Source organism: Centroberyx gerrardi, chromosome 13 (assembly GCF_048128805.1).
Source record: "Centroberyx gerrardi isolate f3 chromosome 13, fCenGer3.hap1.cur.20231027, whole genome shotgun sequence".
NCBI classification, from domain to species: Eukaryota; Metazoa; Chordata; class Actinopteri; order Beryciformes; family Berycidae; genus Centroberyx; species Centroberyx gerrardi.
The window spans coordinates 18307209-18335138 of NC_136009.1; the positions used below are offsets into that span (position 1 = coordinate 18307209).

General features: G+C 42.6%; 1 protein-coding gene across 1 annotated transcript in view; it reads right to left on the reverse strand.

The window, feature by feature from the left end:
- Positions 1-27681, reverse strand: part of adgrl2b.1 (adhesion G protein-coupled receptor L2b, tandem duplicate 1) — a 45345-nt gene extending 17664 nt beyond the window's left edge. Inside the window, exons 1-8 of the mRNA XM_071926475.2 lie at positions 27663-27681; positions 22570-22783; positions 18612-18721; positions 14854-15654; positions 6978-7277; positions 5871-5971; positions 4635-4820; positions 477-660 (exon numbers count right to left, since the gene is read on the reverse strand). Of these exons, the coding sequence (XP_071782576.1) occupies positions 477-660; positions 4635-4820; positions 5871-5971; positions 6978-7277; positions 14854-15654; positions 18612-18721; positions 22570-22783; positions 27663-27681 (1915 nt within the window). The remainder of the gene's footprint in view (positions 1-476; positions 661-4634; positions 4821-5870; positions 5972-6977; positions 7278-14853; positions 15655-18611; positions 18722-22569; positions 22784-27662) is intronic.
- Positions 27682-27930: the final 249 nt, after the last annotated feature.

Sequence of the window (27930 nt, forward strand, 5' to 3'; positions counted from 1 at the left end):
ATAACCATAGCAACAAAGAGCCATGTGTAGAAATATGACAGTTCACTGCACAAAGCTGACCTAAATGAATGAGATCACGTTGCTAATAAACCGCCTGTGAGGGACGTATTAGCTTGGCTGTGTTGAGCTGACCCCGAATCTCCTACAGTGACCTCAACAAAATTCATCCCTTTTTAAAACCACTTTACCTTCGGCTTGAGGAATAGCTGTCCAAGTTCTTTACCTGTGTGTAGAATGAATAAGACCAACAAACATCGCCTTGAGGGCTTTCACAGAGGGCTTAAATTGAATGGTTGCTTCCTCTAACATAACCAGCCACAGTAAAAACAGCCAATTTTACTACTCAGTTTGAAGCAATTTTACCGAGACGCAGGAGATAGCGGAAAAGGAAAACAACCACTAATAGCGCAGATTGTGACCGGCACACGTGTCCATCTTGTGTCTCTGTTTTACTGTTGATTGGAGGGGGAACTTACTGATATTCTCCGCAGGCACTTTAACTATAGCTGGCTCAATCAGGTTGTCTGCAAGGACAAACGCCCCTTCCTCCAGGGTATCCAGTAACATGGTGGCGGCATGCGTTTGTTCTGTGGAATTCATGTCTTCCCAGGATTTCAGGGCTTCCGGCCTCAGGAGGTTGTCAACGGTGTCCACAATTGCCTGTATCCATGGAGACAAGTGAAATGTCAGCTTATTGTTTTCTCCCATCATAACTTCAGTTTAATCACACAGAGGAGCAATGGGCAGCAAATAATATAAAGGGCATGCATGGCCAACAGTAACAGCAACAACAACTGAAACAGAAATATCAAGGTCACTCAAATTGAGGACATGAGGTTGCAAGACAGTCAAACTAAAAAGACTAACTAAAATAATAATAATGATAAAAAATGCAATATGTATTATTTAATATTCTGTTTGCTGAACATAGGCCATATCTGAGGAAGCTTTCTTTGGTCTTCGCAGTTTGGACTCATTTCTTTTTTGAATAATAAAGCAACAATGCTTGAGGGGAAACAGAAACACAAACCAAATGTTTCTTTTTTCTTTTTTTTTGCTGAATGGAGCCGTCTCCTACAATGCTGTATTCTCAGTTCCTGTTCTTCAGCAACTATTTTCCAAAGAACAATTATCTTCACTCACAATAGTCTTTCCATTTCCATAACAGGATCTGCCTGTAATGGCCTTGAAACATACTTTTCTCCTGAAGGAAAAGGGCAGTTTCATGGAATCCATGTCTGAGTGGCAGTCTGAGTCAAGATGGGGATAATTCTGCTTGTTTTCAATGGCGATCCTTTCATTTCCTGGTTTCTGATAAGCAGTAAGTAAGCAAAACATTCCAGTACAAAACCCACACAAGAAAAGTATCATATGTTGATAAAACAAGAGTTTCCTTTGACCCTGCAAGGCTGAGTTCATGACTTCTGCCTGGCTCAGCACGCTCACATCTTCCAATACTACAGCTAAAGACAGACAGTTGTAAAATGATAACAAATCTAGAGCAGCCCATGGCGTGATAAATCAGAGTGACAATTTAACCATAGGTGCCATTAACCACAGCAAGGCCCTCCACAATAACGGTAATTAACCACAACAAGCCCTTGCTCACTGTACCAATTAGCTACAGCTGTGATTATCCAAAACACTAATTGACCATAGGCAGGATTATCCATTTGCCTGGAATAACAAGAATGGGGATCAACCAAAGTCTGCACCAATCTATGATTAACCACAGCATTTAACCACTGAGCTCACATTAACTACAGTGGCAATGGCTGTATCCAGACACGAGCCTCTCAGTGTGTCTTTATGTCTCAGGTCTGAGCACGGAAATCAATCTCTGTGGCCCTGACCTTGCGAGCAAGAGGAAGCTTGCGAGCTGTGACTATGATGGGAGTAAGTGTGTGTGGGGGAGAGAGCCTGAGCCAGAGTAGTGGTGATTACAGGGCCGGAGCCATTACACCCAGACAGACACTAAATGGTCTTCCCCCCCTGGTGAGCCATCCTCGCAGGGCCCATGGAATCCAAAAGGAAAAAAAAAAAAGAGTCCCCTGTCTCTAATTTGTGTAGCAGAGAAAGAACCTGTGTTCTGATTGAATCCTCTTTAATTCTCGCCTGGGTGGAGGTCACGCCACTCTACAAATCACAGGGGTGTTACCAGGAGAGCCCCCATGGCTCGCTAGCTGGAGAAATGTATGGTGTGGTGAGAGCTGCGGTGAGAGCTCAGCGAGCAAGCCGGCGAACCCTTGGGTGGCGCTGACTTCAAGAGCAACAGCAGATGATGAATTGTGATGCAAAAGAGAAGACAGTTCTACATCAACTGAGGGAATTGTATCCCCCATTTCTCACAGGAAAATAAGACCTCAGTAAAAACAGCCCCAACTTATGGTGAACACCCGCGAGCCGACAAGAAATACAAAATGTGATCATTTGTTTTATGCCATGCGAGGCGTCGCTTCTTGTGTGTTTACGCCACGGCCGTGTCTTTCAGCAGAAGCAGCTCGTAGAAATAAACCATGCCACAGAAGAAGAAAGCAAAAATGACTGAGGGAGAGGCTGAAAAATCAGATTGCAACACAAACACATAAATGGGTTTAGAAATTAATCCCGCAGATAAAAAAGAACTGCAATGGGAGAGAAGATAATTTTTTGCTAAGGGGACAAGGGATACTGGAAATTGTACAATGTAAGCAAGTGAAAATTGAGCACACTGCCACTTTGATCACACTTCTGGCTGACAGGGAGGTGCAATTACGACCGTGGGAAGGCAATTACTCACACAACGCACAAAGAGCCGACAAGAGAGGGAGGGAGAGAAAGAGTGGGGGAGGAAGAGAGGAGGAGAGAGAAAAGGAGAGAAAAAGATATCTGACAGAAAAAAGATGTATAAGTGATATGAGAGAGAAAAGGAATAGGATAGGTGCAAAGGCAGAGCGATATTGGCAATGATTTCCAAGGATGGACAGATTGATAGGCTAACAGATATACAGACAGTGAGTCAGATGAGGAAGCAGCAGCCATACTGACACTTATACAAGCAGGCCACCGGGGACAAAACAACACAATCAAGGACATACAGACGGACAGTGCTGCATGCTGCCGGTCAAGCAGTAGGGATCAGGGAAAAAGCAACTTTGAAATCCCAGTAGTATACCTTCATATATGCCCTGCATGTCTTCTCTCTTTTTTGAAGCTTTCCCACACAAAAAGAGGATCAAGAACAACAGACAGACATTAGGTAGCAAAGAGGTTGCAAGAAAAGAGGTTACAGCTCAAAAACAGGGACCATTAATTCATGCCACTTACCATAAATTACAGGAATTAATAAAAGAAGAAAAAGCTCAGGTCCATGAAATATAACCCTAAAATAATGCGACAGCTCCAAATGCTTTGGGGGAATGGTATTTGAATTCCTAATATGAATATGGATTACATAATAGTGGGGGGTAGAAATGAGAAATGCACAGCACTGTGGAGGAAAAACACTGAGACTAGACTCTGATGCTCTGCATTAGTGATGCTTTAAAATATATTGAGGCAATAAACAATGCAGGATGGAGTCATTTGTACTTCATGGCATAGAGATTGTAATATTGTGCCAGCTCTTTTAAGCCCTTTGTTGGACTCTTGGTACAAATTAAGTTGCATTCCCCTCCTATGTTAGTCAAGACTGGAGAAAATCACAGAGAATACAGCAGCTCTCACACATAATTAGAAAACACAGAGGTAAAATGTTATTTTTTTCTAAATGACAACCTAATGGTTTCAGCACACTGTGTGTAACTCACACAGGGAGCCAATCTATTTTCTCTGGACCAAGACAAATCAACCAAGAAAAGACTGCTCCCATGGATTGTAGACTGCCATCATTTCCTTGTTTACTGCTGGGTAAAAGTTGCCTACAACTTTTGGCAATGTTGCTTGTCAGCAGTCAATCATGTGCTAGTGTTGCTATGTCCTTCCAATCACTGCAACACTGTTGGCACTGCAGTGAGCAACCTGTTAGCTCTTACCTGCAAATAAACAATAGCATGACAATGTAGCTGCTGGCAGTCTGCACATAAGGATACAAATGACGGATGTCATTTTAGTGCAAATCACCTTGTTTACAGAGAAGCTGTTGTCGGAAAAGTCTGAATAACAATGTAATTTCTCAAACTGTCACTCATCTCTCCGTGGGACTGTCAACAGGTGAGCGATGTAGGTATGTCTTGGCCTACTCTTTTCTCTCAGAGTACTGGTAGGAGCTCCAGGGGAGGGCAGTACCATACTTGTCAGTACGGAAGAGTTATTCTTTGTGTTGGTGGGGGGCTCATGGCCATTAGCTCCTTTAAGCTGGAACTGCCAGGTGAGGCTGCGTTTCCAAAGCCAGTAATTACCAGGGAGCTGGAGAGGAATGAGCTTCCCCTCTGGGCAAGGCCTGCCTCCCTAGCCCCCTCACCTGAGTCTCTGTGTGTCTGTGTGTGTGAGTGTGTGTTACCATACATGTAAGTGTGTGCGCGGGTTTGTGTTTGTGCGTGGCAGTAGGGGTCCTTCTAATGAATGTCCTGAGCTGTGTTGAGCCAGAGTTGGAGCAAAGGGGGGACAAAGTTTAATGAGAGGCCACAATGGGGCAGGCAGGGTTTCCACAGTACCTTGTTGAAGCTGCGTCCAGCTGAGTCCTTCTCGCTGGGCCTGAGCTCCTGCAGCTGGGCGTCCAGGATGTCGACGAGCTGCTCCATCAGACGCACCGAGGAGCTGACGTCACCGGCAAACACCGGGCCCTGCGTGTGGCGCGCCAGCTCGTTGGCTAAATTAGCTGCGTTTTCACCGCTCCGGATCTAAAGAAGCAACAACAAGCAAAGCGGGGGCGGGTCAATGAAACAGGCCTTAGATGATGGTTCTGCAATGTGAAGCTGATATAATGTATCTTGTATACCTCTCAGAGTTAGAATCAATAATAACAGTGCTCGTTCACCAGGAACAATTCATTGTGGGCAGAATGAATGTAAACACAGGCATTGAATGTGTAGTCGGGAAGACAATACTTTAAGTGTGACACATAAGCTTAGTGTGAGAAAACCACAAGTAGTCTGCAATGAGCTTGTGCAGTAGATAAGAACAGATTTAAAGAAAAGAAAGAAAAATTCCACCTTCACTGTTATATATGATCAATCTGTGATGTTCAATGCATTGCAGGAGTTATGTTTTTGGCATACCCACTTTCCCCCAACCTGCTGTTAGTGATTTCCTACATTTCCCAGAATGCCTTTTGACAACCCCCTTGTGGCATTCAGTACATGTAGCTGGAGAGAGCAATAGCGATAGCATAGTAAGAGCAAGAGAGCGTGTTTTTCCAGTTGAGAAAAAAGCAAGAGTTGTGCCCCTTACTTGAAATACAACTTGTGACTGCATTGTATTCTGGTCTATTGAGGCTACTGTCAGTGTAGAAATTGGTACCTTTTCTTCTTCTATGATGGATTTCTCCCTGTATGATTGTTGAAAATGGCGTGTCTAGACAGAAGCCCTTGCTCTTCAATTCTGAAGGGCTGACACAAAAACCTGACGTTTACCATTGATGTTTTAGATAGCTCAAATTTTTCTGCTATTAAAGTTCATTGTAGCTGTGCTGCAAATTTCTCAATGTGATGTCGCATCGTCTACCTTTGGCCAGTTATCTGCGGGAATAATAACAATACAAACAACAAAATGGGCCCAGAAATACCTACACTGTGAAACACGTTTTTTTTTTTTTTTAAACAGTGTTAAAGTGTTTTAGTGTGGATTTTTCCTTTAAGGGCCAAGTTGTTCCTCAGAGACACACAGGAAAGAGAGCAGAGTTTTTTGTTCATTCCCCACTGTATTTTACAATTAACACATTTCCAGGTTACCTTTTGTGCGACTTGAGTCACCCAGTGGGAGGTGCAGTTGCTGAGGTCCGGTCCTTTGGAGCACCAGGTCCCCGCCATGGTGCAGAGGAAGGAGGCGATGCCTGCAGTACCACAGAACAAACACACCAGTTGGAGGGAAGCCAAAACCTTTCTCAGATACTGTTTCTCCTGCTGATCCTCCATTCAGCCAGACTCTCTAGTGCGGGAAACTAACTGGTCAGCAGGAAAAACCATTTCAAAACAATTTCAAAGCCTGTCAGCTTTGCATAGTCTAAAGGAACAAGGGAAATTTAATGGTAGAGGGGATAGCAATAGACTTTCAGGTTCTTACATATATAATAGCTTAGTCCTAATTGGCAAGCAATACCCTAGTTTGTCATTGTTGGTAAATAGACACATTTCAGAATTGTAAACAATTTATATGCTCCCATATTATGCATGTCTAAATTAAATACAAGATTATATCTAATGACTGCCGCTTCACTGACAAGAGCAACAGCGTATGTAATCCAAGACTCATCACCATTTCACCCCCACAGTCAAAACATTGTCTCTTTCTTGCTTTTATCCCCCAATAGCCATGCTTTATATTATGACAGTTCTGTCAGTATCTGTGATGGGGTTTTCAAAGGTAACTTGTGTAAGATTTTTTATTTTTCTGGAGAGCTGATGTCATTGTCAAATGAATTGGCATAATAACCATGAGCAGCATGTTCCATAGTCCCTGTGAGCGGCTTTCTATTGTCATGTATCACGATTCTCCTTCACTGCTGCTTTTGATGCCTAACTTACTACATTACCGGAAGGGATTTTATGGGAAATCGAGCCCCAAACGCCCAAATTGTACCAAATTAAATTGCAAAGCACATCACTGGTTCTTCTCAGTAGCTGTGAGGACTAACCATGGTTTATTGTTAGCATTTGAATGCATTGTCACAACTAATTTCACAGCAATATATAAATAGGAAAATCCTACATGCATCTTTGAATAATGCAAATTTAAAGAACAGGTTTACATTGTGGCATAATGGTTATCAAAGCTTGTCGCACACACACGCCCACATACACACACCGCACACACACTACACCCCCATACGGTAGGCCTACCTCTGGTTCCTTTGGGGCAGGGCCGGTCCACAGTGGTTCCAGTGTGGGTCTGGGGCCAGTCGATGGCTCTCCTCCTGGTTGCCTCACAGAAGCGCCTGGGTGTGGGAGGCAGCTCCGGGACGGTGGGTTCTGCTGTAGCTGAGCCGCGGGAGTCCTCGAACGGGTCTCTCCCGTCCCTGGGGTCTGCTGCCGCTGCAGTCGTGTTCACCTGTCCCTTCCCTGTAGCCGCAGCAGTAGTGGTGATCATCGCGGTGGTGTCGGGAATGGATGGCGAGACGGAGAAATCTTCGATAGTTGGCACTAGAGCAAGAGAAGAGTGAAGCTGTTAGAGCTCGAGTCAATAAATGTCCTTGCCCTGAACTCCCATCACTCCTGTCGGTGGGGAAACGTTAACTGTTTTGAGTCCCACGGTTTGTAGGTATTGCTTGGAGTTACTGCTGCTCATAATTCTCGGAAATAAAAGGCTTCGTGCAGCATTCGGCCGTAACTCCACCTCTGTTCTGCTCCTTCACTGCACAGAATCAAGGCAAACCTGCAAATGCCACACTATCTCTGCTAGTTTCAGTTTACTTAAGCCCACAAATAAGGAAAGGACTGGTGGTGGAGCATCCTTCTGCATGGATGGGAGTGATTTCTTCTCAAGAGAGTTGGAACCTTGGGTTGATTAAATGTCAGCAGGGAAGACAAAGCCTGCCTGCATTTTACTTTTTTCTGCCTAGTTCATCTCTCTCACTTTGATAAAGCTGGGGTGAGGAAGGAGAATTGCACTGCTCCAGGCAAAAGCCATACATCAGCAATAATGCGATTCCACTGTATTCAATCCCCGCCTACCCTGCAGAGCAAATCTATGTGTGAGTGTGCCCATGCACATGTGCATGAGTGTATGTGTATGCTCTACTGCACAGGTGTGTTCCTACATGTGTGCTTAAAATCGCTGTGTATACAGATGGATATCTGCTGGAGAGAGCCTGGAGATAACTAGGAAACGAGAGAGGAGAAATAGGAAATCTATAAATATAAATTTAATACAGTATGAATAGCCAATATAAATAAAAAGAAAGCACAAGAAATGCTTGTGTGTGTGTGTGTGTGTGTGTGTGTGCGTGTGTGTACATGGATACACTACTTGTCTCCTGCATGAATGATCATACATTTTACCCACGGCCAGCTGATTGTTTGTGGAGATAAAAGCAGCTTCCCACAATAAGGTCTGCCTTTGTGAAAGGCTCTGCTGTGTTGTCTTCGGGGGCTCCGGGTGCATCTGGGAAAATGCAATATCATGCTATCTGACACCCCATCATCAGACACATATCTCCATTTCCTGACAGTGAATGGTGACAAAGCCCACATTTTACCTCTGGAGCTAATCAGCCAATCAGGGGAATCTGTGCTTTTCCATTCCAGTGAAATATCTGAGTTTATTACAAAGCCGATCTCGGGGGATGTGGTCAGGAGCCCACAGCAGGAAGGGGACAATATTCTTGTGATGCTCGCTATTAAAAAAAAAAGCCTGGATAACCCTGCAGAGCGGCTGCATTGTGACATTTCACTCCCTGCCCTTTTCCCCTGCAAGGAGCCCTGGCTAATTACCTCACGCTCATTCAGTCATTGTATGTCTGTCACCCACTCACTCGTTCACATGTTTCTGGCCAGTGTGGCTGCAAAACTGACAGCTGACATGTTCGGTTATTGTCATGAACAGATGATATGGAGAGGTCAGGGCCATCTTTTAGAGCAGAGAGCTATCAAGGTTCTCAGAATTACTCCTAGGAATTGAGGTAAAAGTATGAGTGTACGTGACAAATAGTCAAGGATCAGAGAAGATAATAGTAGTACTATAAAGTACATTATTACAGTATACATACAGTATATGTATTTTTTTCCTAAAATGTCAAGTGAAATCCAACAAACACTTAACAGGCTATGATATAACACAACAGTATAACAATATAACATTTAAAGGGGAAAAAAAGAAAAAAATGAAAAGCAATACATAACAAATAAGAAGTTATGTATTGCTTGTGAAGAAATTTTGTTGACCTAAGTGAGATGATTCATAGGCTGACTCGCCTGATTCAATATGCGCCTATAATGCAATAAAATTCAACTGCAATCTAAAAGGACGCATGTAATTGTGTTTCAGAATATTAAACCTCTCCACACCTGAGCAAACATCTGCTTTTCCATAGGCAAATATAGACCTTAATATGCCTCTGCCTGTAACTGCATGCTTGCATCGCCTAATTAACTCGCTCTTGAGACCATATTGCTCCAAGTCAAGGATCCAAAGCCCTACCTTCCAGATCTCAGCTCACAATATCACACAATTTCAATACGCACATACAGTATGTTTGGTCTTTATATTTGTTACAGGTGGTTCTTTGTCATCCTAGGTAATGCAAATTGTATTTCTAAAACCATACGTTACCATTAGTAACTGAATGAATTCAGAGATACTGAGGATATGAGAATATGGGCTACCGAATAAAGAAAAATGAAAAATATATACTGAATTGTCTGCATCAACCATGACCACTTCATCTAAATCTTTCAAAACCACAAAACCATGCATAATTCGTAGTATTCTCATATTTATAGCCTCTGCACACATCTATTGTGCATACATACATACATTTTTAAATGATTATCTGTCCTAAACTGCCATTTTTTAGCAACTTGAATTTCCTCTCAAGCTCTCCAAACATCCTGCAGAGATATGAGCTTTTAGCATGTTAGGAACATTGAGAACGCTTATTATTTTCTCCTGTATAAAAGTAGCACCAAATTTGTATTGTTTCCATAATTACAAACATTCATGACTGATTTCATGCTATGAGGCACTTGCTCTTTCTCTCTCTCTCACTTTCCCTCTCTCCAGCAAAATCACAAAATCTCACCGCTTTAAGAGAGGCATTCATACGTGAAGTTGACGTTTTTAATTTAAAGAGAAGCATATGTTTTTGGATGTTTGTAGTCAAAGGCCTTTGGATTTTATATTAGGGTGTGATTGCAACAACAACATCAACGACAACAAATATATAACCAAATCATTGCAGCAGAAAGTAAACTACTTTTCAGATGCCTGTGTTGCTGTGTATGCTTCTTTGATGTCTCTGCACCATGCGCGCTACAATTTTCTTTTGATTGCAATGAGCAATTTCCCCACCAGTAAGATCCTCTGATAGCACTCAGCCAAGAGAGGGCTGTCCCAATTAGCTACTATTTCTCTCAAGAGGCAGTCAAGTCACTCTTGATGGCCAATCTGATAGGCAGGGCATATTGTTGCCATATGTTGAATAATGCCCGTTGTAAATAATATTACAGAGTTTGAGATTGAACACTTGAAAAATGGACGACAGCAGCAGGCTCTGAACAGAATGGAGTAAATTAAAATAGTGCTGAAAGGAAAGAAAACCATTATGCAAGATCATCAATCAAGGCATATAAGACATTATAACAGCACCCCAGAGCCATTTATCAGCTTGGAAAATGAAAAAATAATTAAATAAAACCATAATCAGATAATCAGGGGTCTAGAAATTCTGTCTGTCTTTGCCTTTACTGCTTACACCAATACAAAAAGGTTTTTATCTCTAATTATACACACTTAGTCAAAAGAGCCCAAACTATCTACAGTACCTGTCCATATAGGCTCCAGGATAAATGGATAATAAGCTGCCTAATACCTGCTATTAGGAAGAGCAATGACAACTCACAGCCAAATCAAGCTGTTTTAATTGGTTTAAATTCTGAGGATGAATCTCTTACAAGGCTAATCTTCCAAGTACAATAACAAAAAAACAAAAAAAACACACTGTAGAAATAAAATCTCAAATACAGGAGTTCAGTTAAAATCATCCCTACATCTGCAGGAATCCATTTCCAAACCATATGAAATTATGAACAAACTTCTAAATGCCAATCCAGTTGAAATGTAAAAACATGGGATGGCTGCGATATTATTTTTATTCTCATACCAGTTGTCTCACTGTGAGCATGGCCAAATGCAAGGACAAAATAAGAGAGAACCAGCCAGCACTTAACCAAACTAATGGGCACATTGCCATACTACCAATGCAAAAATGAACAAGGGGTAGTGTGACTTTCTCTCGCTGCGTGTGTGCGCGTGTGTATGTGTGTGTTTTAATATATTGATGTGTCTTTGTTCGTTTGTTTTCTCGAGCATTTCAGCTCGACTCAATAAGACAGTCTCAGTGGATAAGAACTGTGTAAGAGCTACAGTTAGTCTTTTTGCCTCTTTTGAAGAGCCAGTGCTGGTAAATAATAATAGAGAAACAACAAATCCCACAAGATATGAATTTTACAGTAGGCTGCTTATATGCACCCATGCTGCTCTATCCAAGCCTGTATGACGTGAGCATCAGTCCTGCGTAATGTAATGGGCCTGAACCATCTGGTCACATAGCTTGGCATGGAAGGTAAGGGACAAAAAAACAGCCAAGTGTGGTTTGTCATCCACCACTCATGAATATATCATTATTTTTGCCATTGACAAAACTAAAGCCAGTTGGTGCGGGGCTGATTGAATTATTGACACTCGTTCTTTAAAGAGCAGCAGACAGAAAAAGCTCTGCCGGACATATCCTGTATCTATGTGCGGTAATTTATGGGGGCTGAAACTGAAGCCTGTGAGGCAGCAGACTTAGTGCGGTCACAAGTACACACTCTGAGTGAGAGGGAGGTGGCAAAACGGCACCCAAGACACACAAAGGCACACACAGACAGACAGGAAGAAATACAGCCACACAGACACACACACACACACGCACACTGTAAAAACAATAGTGTTCTCTTTTCATCCTCACTCTATCTAAAAACTCTCTTTCTTCCGCGCCTATAATGTCCACTTGAACAAGTCCCATATTCCTTCAGTCGTGAAGCCAGCGTTGAGCCATGGCAACAAGCAGAACAATTAGAGCTGTTCCAAAATCTCCTGGCTCCTTTACTTCAGCCTCCCTCTATTTCTGTTGCTTAACATCATGCTTCAGAGGGTGGAACACAGGCTTAGTGCATGATCCATCTATAAATGTCCTCTGTTTTGAAGGCTCACCTGGAGGCGGTGTTCAGTGATATAAAAGTAAACCTATGTGCACCAATGTGTGCAGCTGGTTTTCGCCACAAAATGACCGCGCAAAAGCATATAGGCTTTGTGATGGCAGATATGTTAGGCACACAGATATGTGTGAAAGTCTGGCTAGCTTGACATTTCAATTCTATGCAGAGCCCACTCCTGTTCACTGTTACCAGATTACTCCAAGTGGCTAAGCCTTTCGGACAAAGCCATTCATTTTATGCTTCTCGTCTTTAGGCCTCAGATCAATGCTACCTCAAAGACAAATTAATTTTCTCCTTTCTCTCCTTGTTAGTTTGAAATGCTCTTGGCAATTACTGGCTGTTCTGATTGGTTTTTTGAATTCATTGGACTGGAATCAGTTGATGTCTTTGCACATCACAGAAAATACATCACTAGTGTCCCTGCAAGTTTTGTAATGGCGAGCACTTAGGTGTGCGTTTTATTGGCATGCACCTCTTTTAGTGAGGCTTCTAAGGAGGTGGACCGGCTAAGTATTGATCATTGGTGTTTTGTGTTCACAAAGCATTAGCGGAGCATAGACATTTTGTTGAATTGTGTGTAAATTGGTTGGGACAATAACAGGAACAATCAATAGGGGGAATAATCTTAGTGAATCCCCTTCAACCAGGATCGGTGTTCGGAGACCTGAAGTTTTAAAAACACTTCACACAAGATAAAGGGAACTCAGACAACTTGCTAAGGTCAATTATTTTCTGCTTTGATCACTTTGCTAAAACATCTTAAATATAGACCATAATCCGGTTGGCACTTCCATGCCTCTCTAGGATGAGCATTACAGTCAAGGTTGATGCTTTTGACAGAAGAGGAGACTCACTCTCATTGTGCTACGTGCGTTCTGCAAAGGAGAGAAATACACTCGTTTGGTGTTTGAGGTAACTTCAGTTTGTGGTCGATGAATCTTAATGGGCACAATTAATTTCCTCTATGCCTCAAGTGCCCCTGTTTCAGTGAGAGAGACATTATTTCAGCACCATTAGATTACCCTGCAGAATTGGTTGTTTAATTCAACGCTATATCGCGGGCAGCAATAAATCCAAATAGCTACATAGTAAAGAAGTTAAAGGTGTAGATCTGGAAAACCTAATAAACATGAACCAATTATTTTCATGTGCCATTCACAAAACCCAGGGTACTGCTGCTGGCCTCGGCATCTCAGCTGCTTTCTCTCCCTCTTTAAGCCGGCAACATTTCAAAATGTTCTCATAAAATACACTTAATGATCCACAGTGGCAAGTACGCATTCTTGATTGGATCCCAATGGCAGAACAGTGGTGGAAACGGGTGCTAAAAATAATGGGTGAAATCAACAACTATGTGCTGTTGGTTTCCTTGATTACATACACTGTTCCTGCTGCAAGTGGCATTAGAGACTATGTGGCATTTTTGTTTACCGAGGCATTACAGTAGCTGAGAGAGCACATTAAACCCTTCATTGGAAATGCACTGTGATGGCCACTTTTCTCCTTTCCGTGAGGCTCTTTTGAGACAAGGAGGGTAATTATGATAATTCAGTTGTTAATTACATTTACATACATCAGGACGTGAACAGTAGAGCAGGCAGTTTGCATGCATGGAGAACTCATTAAAGTTTGAGCATTTCATATCTCCTCTAACATAGTCTTAATTGAGGATCTGGTTGTTCTGCAAAACAGACACAAACTCGGAGCCCCGCGGGTGTCAAGATTTCATGCCGGAGAGATTCCAGGGAACAGCAGGAAAACAAACAGACGTGTTGACAAGAGGCCAGAGTTCAGGAGCACACAGCCTCCATTGAGACATCAGCCTCCCCCCCAACAACACAGGTCAAGAATCAGATTTCCCCCTGCCAACCCCTCCCGAACATCCAGAAGTTAGAAATCATAACTTAATCTGGACCAGTGCTCCAGGGGCAACTTGAGCCTCTAGCATAATGTGGAGTCGGGTTGAGATCCTTGCTTCCCCCGTTCGCACAGGGACTTAGCCCGGCTCTCTGGGATAAGGTGGCTGCAGTCAGGTAATTACGCCCATTATCAGCGTGATGTAAGGGCCCTGTCTGATGACACGTATGTCTCCCCTCAGCGCTTCGCAGATTAATTTAAGCCCCCTAACCGCCTGACAAGATGCTTCACTGTAATTGATCTCTCTTTCCACCATAGAGTCATTCTTCTAACCTTGTCATCTGCCTTGATTCACCATGCGGCCACCTAAATCACACACACATATAAACAATATTATGCCACAATATTATGGTGATTGCCTCCCTATTGGTGATTGTCTCTCCTATTGTAAAAAAATGGCCTTTGAGAAGTTGATGAGGTAGCCATGGCAACACAAGTTCAAATCCAAGGGCAAGGAAGAGGAGACAGCCTTTGTCATGCTGTGCACAATATTTCTGAATCCCATTCCAAGCATTAGAGGGAGGTTCACGAGGGCAGTGTTCATAATGGTTTGGGATAAGGCCTAAGATTAAAGAATTTGATAGGGTCCAGGCTTCAGCTAGAGTGAGTGCCTCAGCTTGCCTCATGGTAATAAAGAAGCAGGCGTTGTAGCGGTGAGATCCCGGTGGGAGCTATCCCTCATTCCAAGGTGAATCTGTAATTTCTGTCTGCAAATGAGCCCTTTCCCCAAGACTAACACAACCCTCTTTTCTATATCACACCTGAACTGCATCCAAAATTAAAAGGCAGTCATCTGTGACATCCCACACTACAACCACACAACAGAAGCTCATCGCATTACACAAAGACAATGTGCTGAACAAAACGGAGCGGGCGGTCTTACCTTCTGCAGGATCCGGCGGGCCGAAGTCCAGGTCATAGCGCAGGATGTAAAAGTTATTCCACACGTATAGCTGGTTGTCCCTGGGGTTGTAATCCACAGCGGCGATGTACTGGTACTGGTTGGGAAAGAGGATGTCGGTGTACTCGCCCTGGCTCAGCTTGGTGTTGTAGATGTAATCGATGTGGCTCCTGCTGGCCTCGCTCTCGTTCTCTTCGTAGGTCGAGCGCACCACATGTAGCACGCCGCATACCATGAAGGCGTTGGAGGCAGAGCGCTTGTCATACGCCGTCTCCCAGGTGGCTTCAAAGCGTAGCGTGTATGGGTTGAGCTGGCTCACCACAATGCGCCCGTTGTTCTGCTCTGTGGCGTAGATTACCCATAAGCCCCTCTCGTCTACTGCCAGGTCAATGTCCGTCTTCCCGCCCCAGCGGTACGGCGAGGTGTCGTGATAGTTGGCGTTATTCACAATAGCCTCGCCGCTCTTGATGCGCGTGCGCAGGTCAAACTTGACAATGTTGCGTGTGCGTTCCTTGTTAAAGAAGATGGCACCATCATAGGCTACGAAGCCCGTCCCGTCAACGCGATGTGGGAGTTTATAGCTGGTTGTCTGGCGGGCGTTCTTGAAGTCCTCCAGAGAGGCGTACTCGATGAGGGTGTCGGTGCGGTACGGCGTCCAGGGCATGAAGAAGACCTTGTCTCCAGCCTGCAGGGGGTCTTTGCACCACGCCCCCGCTTGCTGCTCTGCCTCAAATATGAAGGTGGGGCCTCCTATACCCTTCAGAGTCCCAGGACAAATGAAAACTAGTGACAGAGAGGAAAGTGAAACAAAACATAATAAGGCAAAATATTTCAAACATAATACATTTCGCTAACACGCATCATCATTCTTGCTGCTGTACAAATCAAGTGCAGGACAAAAAGATCAGGGACTGGAGGAACATTTCAACTACTGTTTTGTACTATTGCTAATGAATAGGGAAAAAAGAAAATAAATGAATATGCCAGAATGATTATTCAGAACGAGAAATGCGAGGCGGAGAGAACTTGCATCTCAAGGGTCGGCTGCTACACCCTAACAGGGACAAAACAAAATAAAAGGTGAACAAAAAAAGGGTAAAATCCTGCAAATGGAAGACATGGGAAATGGCAGAAGTAGAGTTCACACATCTTTTTTTTTTTTTTTTTTTTTTTTTTTTAAATACCAGACTCTCTCTGACGTCAAATGCCACACTAACGGCTGGGTAAATGGACACACTGCACATGCACACTCACATGACTTGGGTCTTAAACCAAAATGAAAAGGGAAAAGGCTTCACATCTTGTGGAGGGAGTGAACAACAGGTTGTCAATGGTGGTGGCGGCAGCAAAGCAGAGGTAAAATGAAAGTGGAGGTTGGGGAATAGACCGAACAACAGTGGTAAAGGATTTTTACTACTTCTGTGGCGAAAGACAAGAGTAACCACTGATGGGTGAGGGAGGCCAAGGCAAGGTTCCCATTTAGATGGTTTAAATTAATTGGTTCTGGATGAAAGGGACACAGAGAATTCGTGTTTTCTTTTCAAGCGTTTTGGTCTTTGCCAATCTCACTCAGCCATCACTGCTATCTCACATCACGTGCTATGGGTGCAGCAGAAGTTGGGCCAAGCAAACTACGACTGAGCCAAAGGGCAATATACACAATTCTAATAACTACTCATTCTTCAAGGGTTAATACAGCGCGCTAATCAAGAGTCCCTGAAAAAATCACCACAGCTCAGTTGGTGATTCATTTCACATTGTGTTTGCATGTCTGAGAAAAAATTATATCCGATGACCCTGGATTTCTTTTTGAAATTCGGTTTTGAAATTCATTTGGACTCCAGTGTTGCAAACAATCCCCCTATGGGTTTAGCATTTGACAAGAGAGGCAATCAAGGGGGAGGAGACGTGAGGGGAGCTGTACTCAACACCACAGAACAAGGAGCCGGAGGGGGGGAAAGGACCAGACCACTCATTTACCTTTTTGCTCCACTTCTATTTCAGGCATTGGAAAAGAAAGCAAAAAGAGTGCAAAAGGGAGAGAAAGGTTATCATGAGTCAACTACCAGGTACAAAAGAAGAATATGTTGGAGGATATGACCAAGAGATGAACTGCGGGACTGTTTTAGGGTTAAGAGCTAGGAGAGAGAATGTTTATTAGTGAATGATCTCTCGCCCTAGGATGTAAAAACACACACGTTAAGACCGGAGACAAACTATGTGCCATGCTCTTCAGAGGATTAAAATGTTCATTCCTAACTTCTTAAACTGCCAACAAAATAACAAATTGGCCACTATAAAAGCACAATATAACCCTCTAAATATGCTTCTCCTACATGGCATGACAGAGAGAAACACTTTTCTCAAAATCCTCGGCATATTTAGACAGATAACATTCTTAGAGAAACAGTACAAGAGTTATTTTTGGCATGTATTGACTGGGGGTGGAATTTTGTTCAAACTTTATAAACACAAATCACAACTCGATTCCAAGCACGCTCGCCCACACACACAAAAACATAACTTGGTGCTAATGTTACAGACCAAACTCTTTAATGAGCCAAAGAGTGCAATGGCAAATGAGCAATGACTGATGAACAGTCTGCCTAATATGGGGCTTCTTTAGCGGATCGTTGAAGCTGCATACAGTGGGAAGAAGGGAGTCTAGAGACAATGTGAAAGATTGGAAGTTTAAAAAAAACGAGAGCAAAGAGGTTAGTTGGGAACAAGACTGAAGGAGGAAGGGAGGTCTGTTTGAAAGAAGAAAAGAAGAGTGAATATTTCAGAAAAAAAAAAAGTTTACAATTCATCAAATTAAAAACCTAAGTGCTGGTTTCATAGGCACGGATAAAGTCAAGTCCTACTCTAAAATACCCTTTTAAGGTAGAATGACTCAAATCAGATATCAGAGACATAGTTTACAACAGTGGCAGGTTTAGCCAACTCTACATTTAATTAAACCAGTTTCTCACGGGACGGCTAGAGTTGATCCACGATCAAATCCAGGGATTTTGTAAAGGTTTTAGCACAGGCACATTCAAAAAGTCACACTAGAGTTTTGATTCTTCAGAACAGTGTAACAATTTTAGGATTTCAATCACTTTGTCTGATGCTGTCTAATATCTTCTGTAATACGTTGATTTTGATATCTCACTCCATTTCCACAGAAGAAAAAAAACAAAAAACTAATACCTAGTAATAGGGTTAGGGTTAGGGGTTTTGGATTACTTCAGTGAAATATATTTCAACAGTGGACATGTCTTTCAAAGCATCATTAGTAATTCAAGAGGCTTTCTGTCGCAGCAAAATGGAAATGTGTTGCACCACAACCAAGTTCAAATACAACCTCGGTTGTGCGTTTTAACTATGCAGGAACTTTGAGGAATGAAAAAAAGGTAAATAATTCAGAGGTAACAAAAACAAATTTTGAGTCATTTTAATTAAAGCCATTTAAATGACTTTTGACTACTCAAAATTAAGGCCTACTTCAATATATTTTGTTATTATTTACACTAATCTCATTCCATATCCTTCCACCTTAATTTAACGAAGCATCGTCTGTGAACCAAGCCCCGACACTTGCAAGCAGATTATAAAATCAACCTTATCCATTATGAAGGAGGGAAGAGGAGAGGCTGTAGTTATAGCACATGTCTGTCTAATCTAAAAAAAAAAAACACATTTAAAACACATTCACAAAAAAAAGAGTTCAATATGAGATTTGGATGGGGGATACTTACTATAGGGAACACACTCATACTGGACCTCTAAGTACTTGTAGGTGCCAGGACATGGATCGGGAAAGACATCAGAGCCAGTGACAACCACACACTGGGTACGGTTGTTGCACCTAGAAAAAAAGATTGACCAGAGATTTCAGCATGACTTAAAGCACTACCCATGGCAAGAAAATTAGGATAAGACAACATTCATAACACAAAAGGGAAAAAAATGTCACCGTACGGCTACAATGAAAATGGTGAAAATCCCAGCCAGGACCCTTACTATATGCATTCTAGTTGGCAAACAGAGAAGGGAATGAAAGCATTAAATACACGAAATACGAAAGAAAGAGTAAATGAATGTGAGTGAATGTGGTAATGGCATGTCAGGGATTAATGATGGCATGTGGACTTCTCCAGCCAAGGTGAATTTATCTCCTTTAACAGCGTCTTCATACCGCTATTGAAAGGGAAGACATTCATTAAAATACACACAACAGGTGGCTGTGACATGCAGTTGACTGGAATGGCTCTCTCTGGTAAACAGTGAGAATCCTCTGCATGTGCGCAGCAAACACAATGTGAATGTGTCATTTCTGCGAGAGATATATATTTCGGCTTGCAGTATGAAATGGCCTGGCTGATGAACGTGAGTCCCTTTTGAATTAAAAGTCTGATGCGTGAGTTAGTGTGTGTGTGCATTTGCGTGCGTGTTTGCAGATGTGTCTGAGTGTTAGAAAGTTCAAGTAAGAGAGGGAAGAAAAAAAGGACAGCAGAGGACTGATTTTGTGTAAATATAGGATGAAATTGGCTCCACTTCAATCAAGCTCTCTTGAGGCCGAGGGATTGAGAATGCTGTCAGCAGTAACAGAGGCAAACAGATATCCGTCAAAGAAAAAAATGATACCAAAATAGGACATTCAACAATTTGCAAGCCTGAGATAAATATTTCAGAAGGTCAAAAGCAAAGTCGTGCAAGATGGACATATATTTCAACATTGGACATGTCTTTCAAAGAATCATTAGTAATTCAAGAGGCTTTCTGTCGCTGCAAAATGGAAATGTGTTGCACCACAACCAAGTTCAAATACAACCTCGACTGTGCGTTTTAACTATGCAGGAACTTTGAGGAATGAATAAAAAGGTAAATGTTCATTAACCAGAAAGGGACAGCAAAGCTTTTCAAGCTGCACTCTAAGTCCAGCTATTTCAAATGAACAAAAAAAAGAAAAACCCTTCCTTTGAAACTAATGGATTATCAAACAAAGATTATTTGAATAAAAGGGAGAGAAATCCATTAGAAAGTTGACAATTAGCAGCAGCAGCAGCAGCTATGGTTTTAACACAACTGATGATGCGGTGCCAGCTGTACTTGTGCTTAAGAGATTTACTGTTATGGCTTGGCTGCAGCGAATGCTCAAGAGACTCGCTGCTAGCTATAAAGTAGACTGGTTACTGCCTCAGAGTTTAAAATGACTGACAGCAGAAGAGCGCAACAAAAAAAGATATTCCACTCAAATCAATGCAAGATTTATCAGATTATCACAACTGACACGTTCTTTTCAGTGGTAAGAATTTATTTTAGCACCGATTGTACTGTAAATGTTAAATGTAAAATGGGAAACCCCCACAACCTACTGGGAATCAGCTGAGCATGGAGAGAGGGGCACTGAAGCAGTTTTAACATATTAGATGAACCATCAAACATTGAAAAAATGACACTTCTTGCATGAGAAATCCATAGCAAGCTCTTCATGACTGAACTAGAATCACTGCACTGGATCTATAATACCAATTCATTTCTATTTGACATTGTCAGTTTTAGCACATCGGTGGGGTTTTTAGATGTGATGTCATTATGTCTGCTTGTTTTTATTGACATACTGTATGACGGAAACAATGATGGAAACTATCTGGGGAGACTCTATCTCAAAAATAATACGTTGTCCTTTGGAATGCGACATTTGTGAGACGATCAGACGATGGAAACCTGAACTCTAATGTTCAAAAGTCAAATGTTTCATTGGCAGAAACGGTTTGTCTGCTTGAAACTGTCGGTTGCTGAAATGAAATGGGTAGCTATCACTGCAGGCAAACTCTATTGCACTATTTTTTCCAATTCGGTTAACAGTCGAAACGCACACTTATGGTAGAAAAGTGCTGCAATCCTGCCTGCTTTCCAACTAAAAGGCTGCCCCTCTGACCAAGTAAAAGATTTATTCAGTTAGTTTTACTGGGTCAGGAAATAGGTGGCTGTGGCAATAAGCTAATGCAAGTCAGCAAAAGAACCTAATTTAGATTATCTCTTCTTTTGTGTGAATAGCGTTCACACCTACAACAGTGAAAAGTGAGCGAGGTGGAGGGAGCGAGGCAGCAGAGAGAGGTCATGCCGTCTACATACATTTCTCTGAGAGAACAAACACCTGAATATTAAACAGGCCCAGTGACCTGAGTTTCCATCAGTTTCTCCATAAATCTTTTATCAAGCCACTTTTTCATCAACAACAAAACATTTTAGTTGACAAAACACTTTGATCTAGACGTTGTTGGAAAGCATGCCGTCTGATTTTCATCTTGTTTGTGTTGTGAAAAAACGGGTTCCTGATAAATGCTTTTTTGTCACAATTTCAAAACCAACAGAACTGCCACTGTCTGCAATAGATTTCCCACTGTTTTCCTCTCCCCTATCTTGTTTAATATGTTTGTTTATGTGTCTGCGGTGCTACTGCCTCTTTTGTTAAACTTCCCAGTAGTGGTGGTGTATTGTCTCTTAATGCGACACACTTAGAACACCCTCCTGGTTTGAGTGTGCTGCAGACAGGAGGAGGACTGATCAGGCTCTCCCAAGGCTTTGTGACTGCTGCAACATCCCTGGTTATCACATCAACCCTAATTATGGTCAGGATCCCACTTCCTCTGATCTGAATCATTAGAATAATTCTGGTTAAGGGCTGGTGGCGCATCTCAAAGCTCCCACTCACATATTGCCTCTCCAGCAAGTCGGGGAGCGACTTGTCAACACATCTGCTGCAGACTGAAGTGGTTTGCAGTCAAACTGTGGGACATGGCCACTGTCAGTGGTGTATCACTGTAGGAGAGTACTGAGACTCTGCTGTAAATGTGGCAAGACAGTGTAAGACGGGAAGACGTGATTAGCTATTCTGCAGTGCCACATCTCATGGGAGCAAATATAGAAGCGGATGTAACGCGGAAAAACCCAAGGGTGGAAGATGGTGGGTGATGATGTAGTAGCTGGGCTTGGGTGGGTGGGGCAGGTTAGGACAGAGAAGTACATTAACAGATGAACTCAGGCCGGTTACTATTTCTGAGTGGTTCATCTAGTGCCGTTTAAAAATACACACACCTCTGGGGGTAAGCAGAAGCCGAGCTGAAGTGTTGTGCGCTGTCTTTTGACAGCAAAGCGGCGTCCCGTGAGAGTGTCACCAGTATAAAAGGTATGATGAGGGGCATCGCTCAATACCCGAGGCAAAACCACCTCAGTGCAGTGTTTTAACAAAACAAGCCCAATGTTTCAGACGGGGAATTAAGAGCGTGTTCATGTGACTCGCAGTCTCTTTGAGCTACACTGATTATGACTCAAACACCAGCAACAACGCACAGTTGGTGTGAAGAACCTGGTGTAAGGATGTCGACTCCTAACCGCCAAGAACTAATCTGTGCCCTAGTTTTCTGAATTTCAAAACGCCACCTACATAATCTAGTCAATGAACAAAAAAATAAAGCATTTCAAAGGTGTGAGATGTTGATTAATTGTCCAGTATGTAGGTGGTCGCACAAGGAAGGTGATTATTTTTTTTTATATAATGTTTAAAAAAAAAAGTGTGGAAAACATGATTTTTTTTCTGTATGCAGGAGAGGAGGGGCAGAGCAACCCCCCCCCCGTCACCCTGAGGTCCGTGCCTTACCTCCCCGGCTCCTGGTTCTGTTTGTGAAACGAGATCCCCTAGCCTTTTACCTTTGTGATATAATCTTGTAGGCGTCGGGGAGGTAGCAGTTGACGTTCTCCATCTGGAATGGGTCAGCGTCACAGATCTTGTCGTCAGTCCGGCCGTAGTTGGCCGTCTCGATCATAATGACATCACTCCCCGGGCAGCGCACATCAATTGCATATCCTTCACATGAGAGCTCTCTCCTGACCAGCCCGAACGGCAAGGCTGCACGGCTGAACCCTGACAGAGGACAAAGACAGAGGGAAACTTTAAGCAAAGAAAATTAATGAGTTAAAAGGATCGCTGGTCCAATACAATAAGACCACACATTATGCTGTAAAAATCCATTGCCATGAAATAACTAGGCAACAGCAGTCCAATGTTTACCACAGTTTTAAACAGACGGGCCGTTGCACACGATACAGGGGCGGGGGGGAGACGAAACAATTCAATTCCTCCATTTCTCTGTGGTCTTGGATGTTGGCTAAGACATCCAATCTAAGTCATAAGAGACCAGTGGTAACCTCATAAAACCTTGAGCAAATATAAAGGCTACAGTACGACACAAAGCCCTCCACCTACATCCACCACAAAGCCAAACGTAGCTTGACTGAGAAGGGTTTGTTTTACAGTGGTACAAGTCCCCTCGTTTGTTTCTTTTGCTTTACTTGCACTGTAAAGTAAGACAGAGAAAAAGGCAGAATCCCAGCAGAATGAAGTGTAATTTAATCCATTTTACAGTGTCGGCGATCGAAGAGGGGACTGTCTGGAGTCCACACAGGAGGAAAAATCTATACATGGAACACAGCAGATGGGAGCGCAGCCAAATAGCTCTGCTTTGGGGGAAAATTAACTATTTCGCTCAAGTCTGCAGCCCCCCCCCCCCCCCCCCCCCCGCCCCCCCCTTTCAACAAATTACAATGAAAAGGTTATTCCTTTGTATTCCCCTTTCCCAAGCAATCAAATCTCAAGTCACAAATAACCTGGAATTTCAGATAAGGAGATAAACACAAAGCAAAGCGGGGATTTGAAAGAAAGAAAGAAAGAAAGAAAGAAAGAAAGAAAGAAAGAAAGATTGGGAAAAAGGAAGGAAGAAAGACATTAAGAAAGAAAGAAAACCCATTATCACAGGTTGAAATAATGATTAAAAGTAAAAAAAAGTAACAATGTCTGCAGTTCTGAGAAAACAATTAAGTCCAAGTAGAACATGCAAATGTGCTCCGTTTAAGAAATGCAAGGCAGAGCACTGCATGAACTGTCAATAATCGCTGTTGTTTGCAGCTATAGTGGGTCCCTGAGGGGGGAGCTACCATTTGTATTTTCTGCGCTGCTCTCTCCTAATTAGCCCTCCTTTCAGCCTGTTACCTTTTTCATGTTCCCATTGGCTCCCAAACATTGTCATGTACTAACACTTACCACCCCGGGTTCGCTTCGCACCCTCACGCTAATTATCCTCACACTTTTGACAGTCGGGGCCTGACGCAATTAGCATTGCTTGAACTGTTCAAAGTTGAAGTGATCCCGGCTTGAAATACCTTCCCTGAAACTCCGACCCACATGTCTGCTAGTCATTTCAGCCTGCTGCGCCTAGCTCAATTATAATGATATTCTATGTCAGTCTACATATGTCACACAGGCAAACATGGAAAAAAACATAGACATCTGTCTCAACTGTCCAAAATATCGTGTTCAAGTCATTTCATATCAGGAGAATCTTCTGCACTCACTAGTAGTCATATCAGAAAATATGAAGCTAATAGTATAAATTCACTTACATTAGACCACTAGACATTTCATTACCATATAATACCGTGATCTATCTAATGGCCAGTAGATTCTGCTTAGCCGGGCTGTTTATCACCTCATTAAGAGATGTCAGCCTAGCCTGGCCATAAGTGGAGGGCTGTAGGGTCACTCCATCTATTCCAATAAGTGAAATAACCACGACAATTACCCATACCTTTCAGAAAACCTGTCCAGAATAGTGGATGATAAAACACAGAGTGAGTCCCTGGATTCACTGCAAAGACTAATGATCGTCCCGCCTGCCATTCCTCATGGAAGGAGTGACGGGTTTATCACACCAGCTACAGAGAGCAGACAGAAAGAATGCGTTTCATGGGATTTTAAAATTCTGAATGGAGAAACCTTCTTTGGACGACACGCAGACACACAGACACATGCACACACACACATCAGCCTTCATAACCTCCTTTCTCCCACTGTCCACTGGCGACTCTGGCCATCTATCAGACCACTATGGCATGATCGCATGCTGCTGTCAACACAGGCCTAGCGATTGATTAGGCCTGTGCCTTGCCAGCCTCCTCCTCCCTAGCCGGTATAGATCTCTCTGGTCATAGGCTAACACTACATCAATTAAGGGGAGTATCTAGACTGTACCGGCGGCCCAAAAGAACAAATTGCCTCTTCTCCAAACTGCAGATAGTCTTGGTCTTATTAATGACTATCTTGCCAATTTGTAATTGCGCAGGTAATGACAAATCTGTCTAAAAAGTTTAAATGTATATAAAGGAGTTTTTTTCAGCCAGTGGGAGGAGGACTGCATTCAAGGCACTATATTTTTGGCTGACATTTTGGATGTTGCTTAAGATCTTAAGATTTTTTTTTGTCGTCAGATGGAAAACCCTTGTGACAACAAAAGTTTTTTTTTGATGCAGGTATTCTTCTGTGTTGATTCTTAAGTTAGAACAAGCTCGCGAGGTTTTGGCAAGAGATAAAATTGTTTGTGTGCACAAGTGTCGATGTCTTAAGGAAGTGTGAAAAGCTTTTCATCTTGCGCTCCGTGCTTTGTTTGACTGCTCAACTTTGCAGCAGCCGAAGACTGCGACAGAAGGGCACCAGCTGCAGAGAAAACGGTGTCAAGAAAACTGCAGGAAAAATCCATAACACAATCCGTATGTGTAAAAAACAGGCTGCTCTCTCTTTATCGGAATCTCAGACTAACCTAAAATTATACTATGGGTGAATCCAAGCCAAGTAAATAATCCATTATATAGAATCAAGTCGCCATGGTAACTACTTTGACTTTGCCATAATTGGCTGTGATCCCTATTCCTGGCCTTGTTGACACGACGCCTTATCATGCATTCTGGTCAGCGAGTGACTGTGGGGAAAGTAGCTTTTCAGATTCCTCCCCCTGACCTGCCTGCTAAGCTCTCTATTGAGCTCAAGAGAGCAAAGCTAGGGCCAAGACCGCCTCTCAATGTGTTGCATTCTGGGAGTTTCTCTTCTTCTCCAGTTGACAGCCTATAATTCACTGGCGACAATCCCCCCCTCATAATACATATTTTGTTTTCTATCAACACCCTTGAAATTGGAAGTGGCACTGTGGCTCAGATGGGTGCATCCGAACAGATCCACGCAAATACAGTCTGAGGCTTTTAAAACCCTGGAGATGAAATGAAAGATAATGGAGGTTTGGTATAAAGATATTGGCATGTGGCAACTGAAGGCACCAGACCATGACACATACAGTCATGTTTAGACTCATCTGCTGTACTTTCCCAAGATTTGTTTTGTTCTCGAGAGGTCCTGCCCTAACCAACCTTTAACCTTAAAAACTCCCCGCCATCAGGACATCAGAAGAAGGGAGGAAAAAAAAAAACACTAGTGGAATGTTTGATCAGGCTAAAAAAAAACTGGGCCATTTTTGGAGGGGAGACAGAGTGGCGAGGGCTGGCACAGACAGAGAGCAAAGGCGTTGGTTGACGCTTGTCATCCTCCATTAAGACTCCTTTGATTGGCCTTTGTGGTCCTGGAAACGGCAAACAGCTGCATGCAAATGGGCCTGTTTCCCCAGGCTGGCCCCCATTGTTCTGGGCTTGGGTTTGACAGGGACGCTTTCTCTGCAGCATAAAGGAGGGTGTAGCCTTTAGTCAAATAAGAGTGCCCCCACCGTGGTCACAGCAGGAGTGCTTCAAGATTGTTTGTCTTTTTATGTTGTTTTATTCCCAATATTACTGGTAGCCAACATCTTTGGAAGAAAGAGCGGATCTCAGAGTCAAGCTTTCCTCCAACAGCGTGGATGCCTCTATAATCCAATATCCGGAGTGAGAGAGCGGTCATACGGCATGTTTTCCAACGATGAAGTCAAGATTTCCAATGGGAATTAGAAAATAGGAGAAAAAAAATGAAAAGCATATTTGAATACTTAATATTGGAGAACAAAGCACCATCAAGGTTTTGCTTCTTTTTTTCCAGCCTCTTTGTTCTTCACTGCAGTATTTCTAATCTGTTCAGTGGAACTTCTTGACTTCTGGCCAAAGAATAAAAAATAGCTTACTTTAGAAGTAAACACGAAAAATTCATGAAGGATTCAAGAGATCATTGCAGTTAACCTCTTTTTATATTAAAGACGAGATGAAAAGAAAAATGCCTTTTTAACCCTTTTAGATCACATCCCCGGTCATACTGTGCACCTATTTAACAATATATGCCAAAAAAAATACCAAAAATCAATGTCATTGTATTCTTGTATGATATGTTGATATGTATCCATATCAAAATTCAATCATGTTTTCTTCCTGTAAAACAAAATATGCCGTGTGCTTACGTAAGCATGCCCGTAACTAATTTCAACCAATAATATCATGACATCCACCCATCAATCAATCTTCAACTTTTAGCGCACAGAGAGGCTAAGATTCATTAGTTAGCTAGCTAGCAACAGCACACCCACTTTTCAACATTCAAATCAAATTCCTCCCAACATTATGTCCCGCCTGTCTTTCCTGTTTCACTCAGAAATACGTCACAATACGGAAGTTAGATACTCTCGAAATGCCGTTTCATCTCGACTTTAAATAAAACATAAGTACATTTCACTGTACATTCACATGTCTTTAAACAGACTAAAGTAAATTCTTGAACTAGTTCAACCTGTGTTGTACAAAGAGACTCCAATTTATCATTTCCATATCCCTCAATATAAATACCAGACACCCATGTGTTGTTGCCTAAAATGTGCGATACAACTTCACAAATGCAGTACATGGCCACCCATCAGATGTGAGAGACACACAGGACTGAGGTGGGAGATGAGAAAAGAGATTTGGGATTTGCAAAATAACACCTGCTTTTCAAATACAGATGATACCCTGAGAACTCTTGACCATGGCGCAACTGCTTGTATTTCATTTCAACCGCCAAGATGCGGTTAAACATTGAAAATCTAGTTGGACATATGGCACCATTTCCCATGACACTTAGCCCTCTCTCTGGTCCACCTTGCTGGGAATTGTTTCTAAAGACAGTGTCAGACAAGACCACAAACCCCGGGGCTACACCCGCCTTTCCCAGACAACTGCTATCAGACACTCTTGATTCCGATATAAGTATTCGAAAATAGAACCGGCGATATAGAA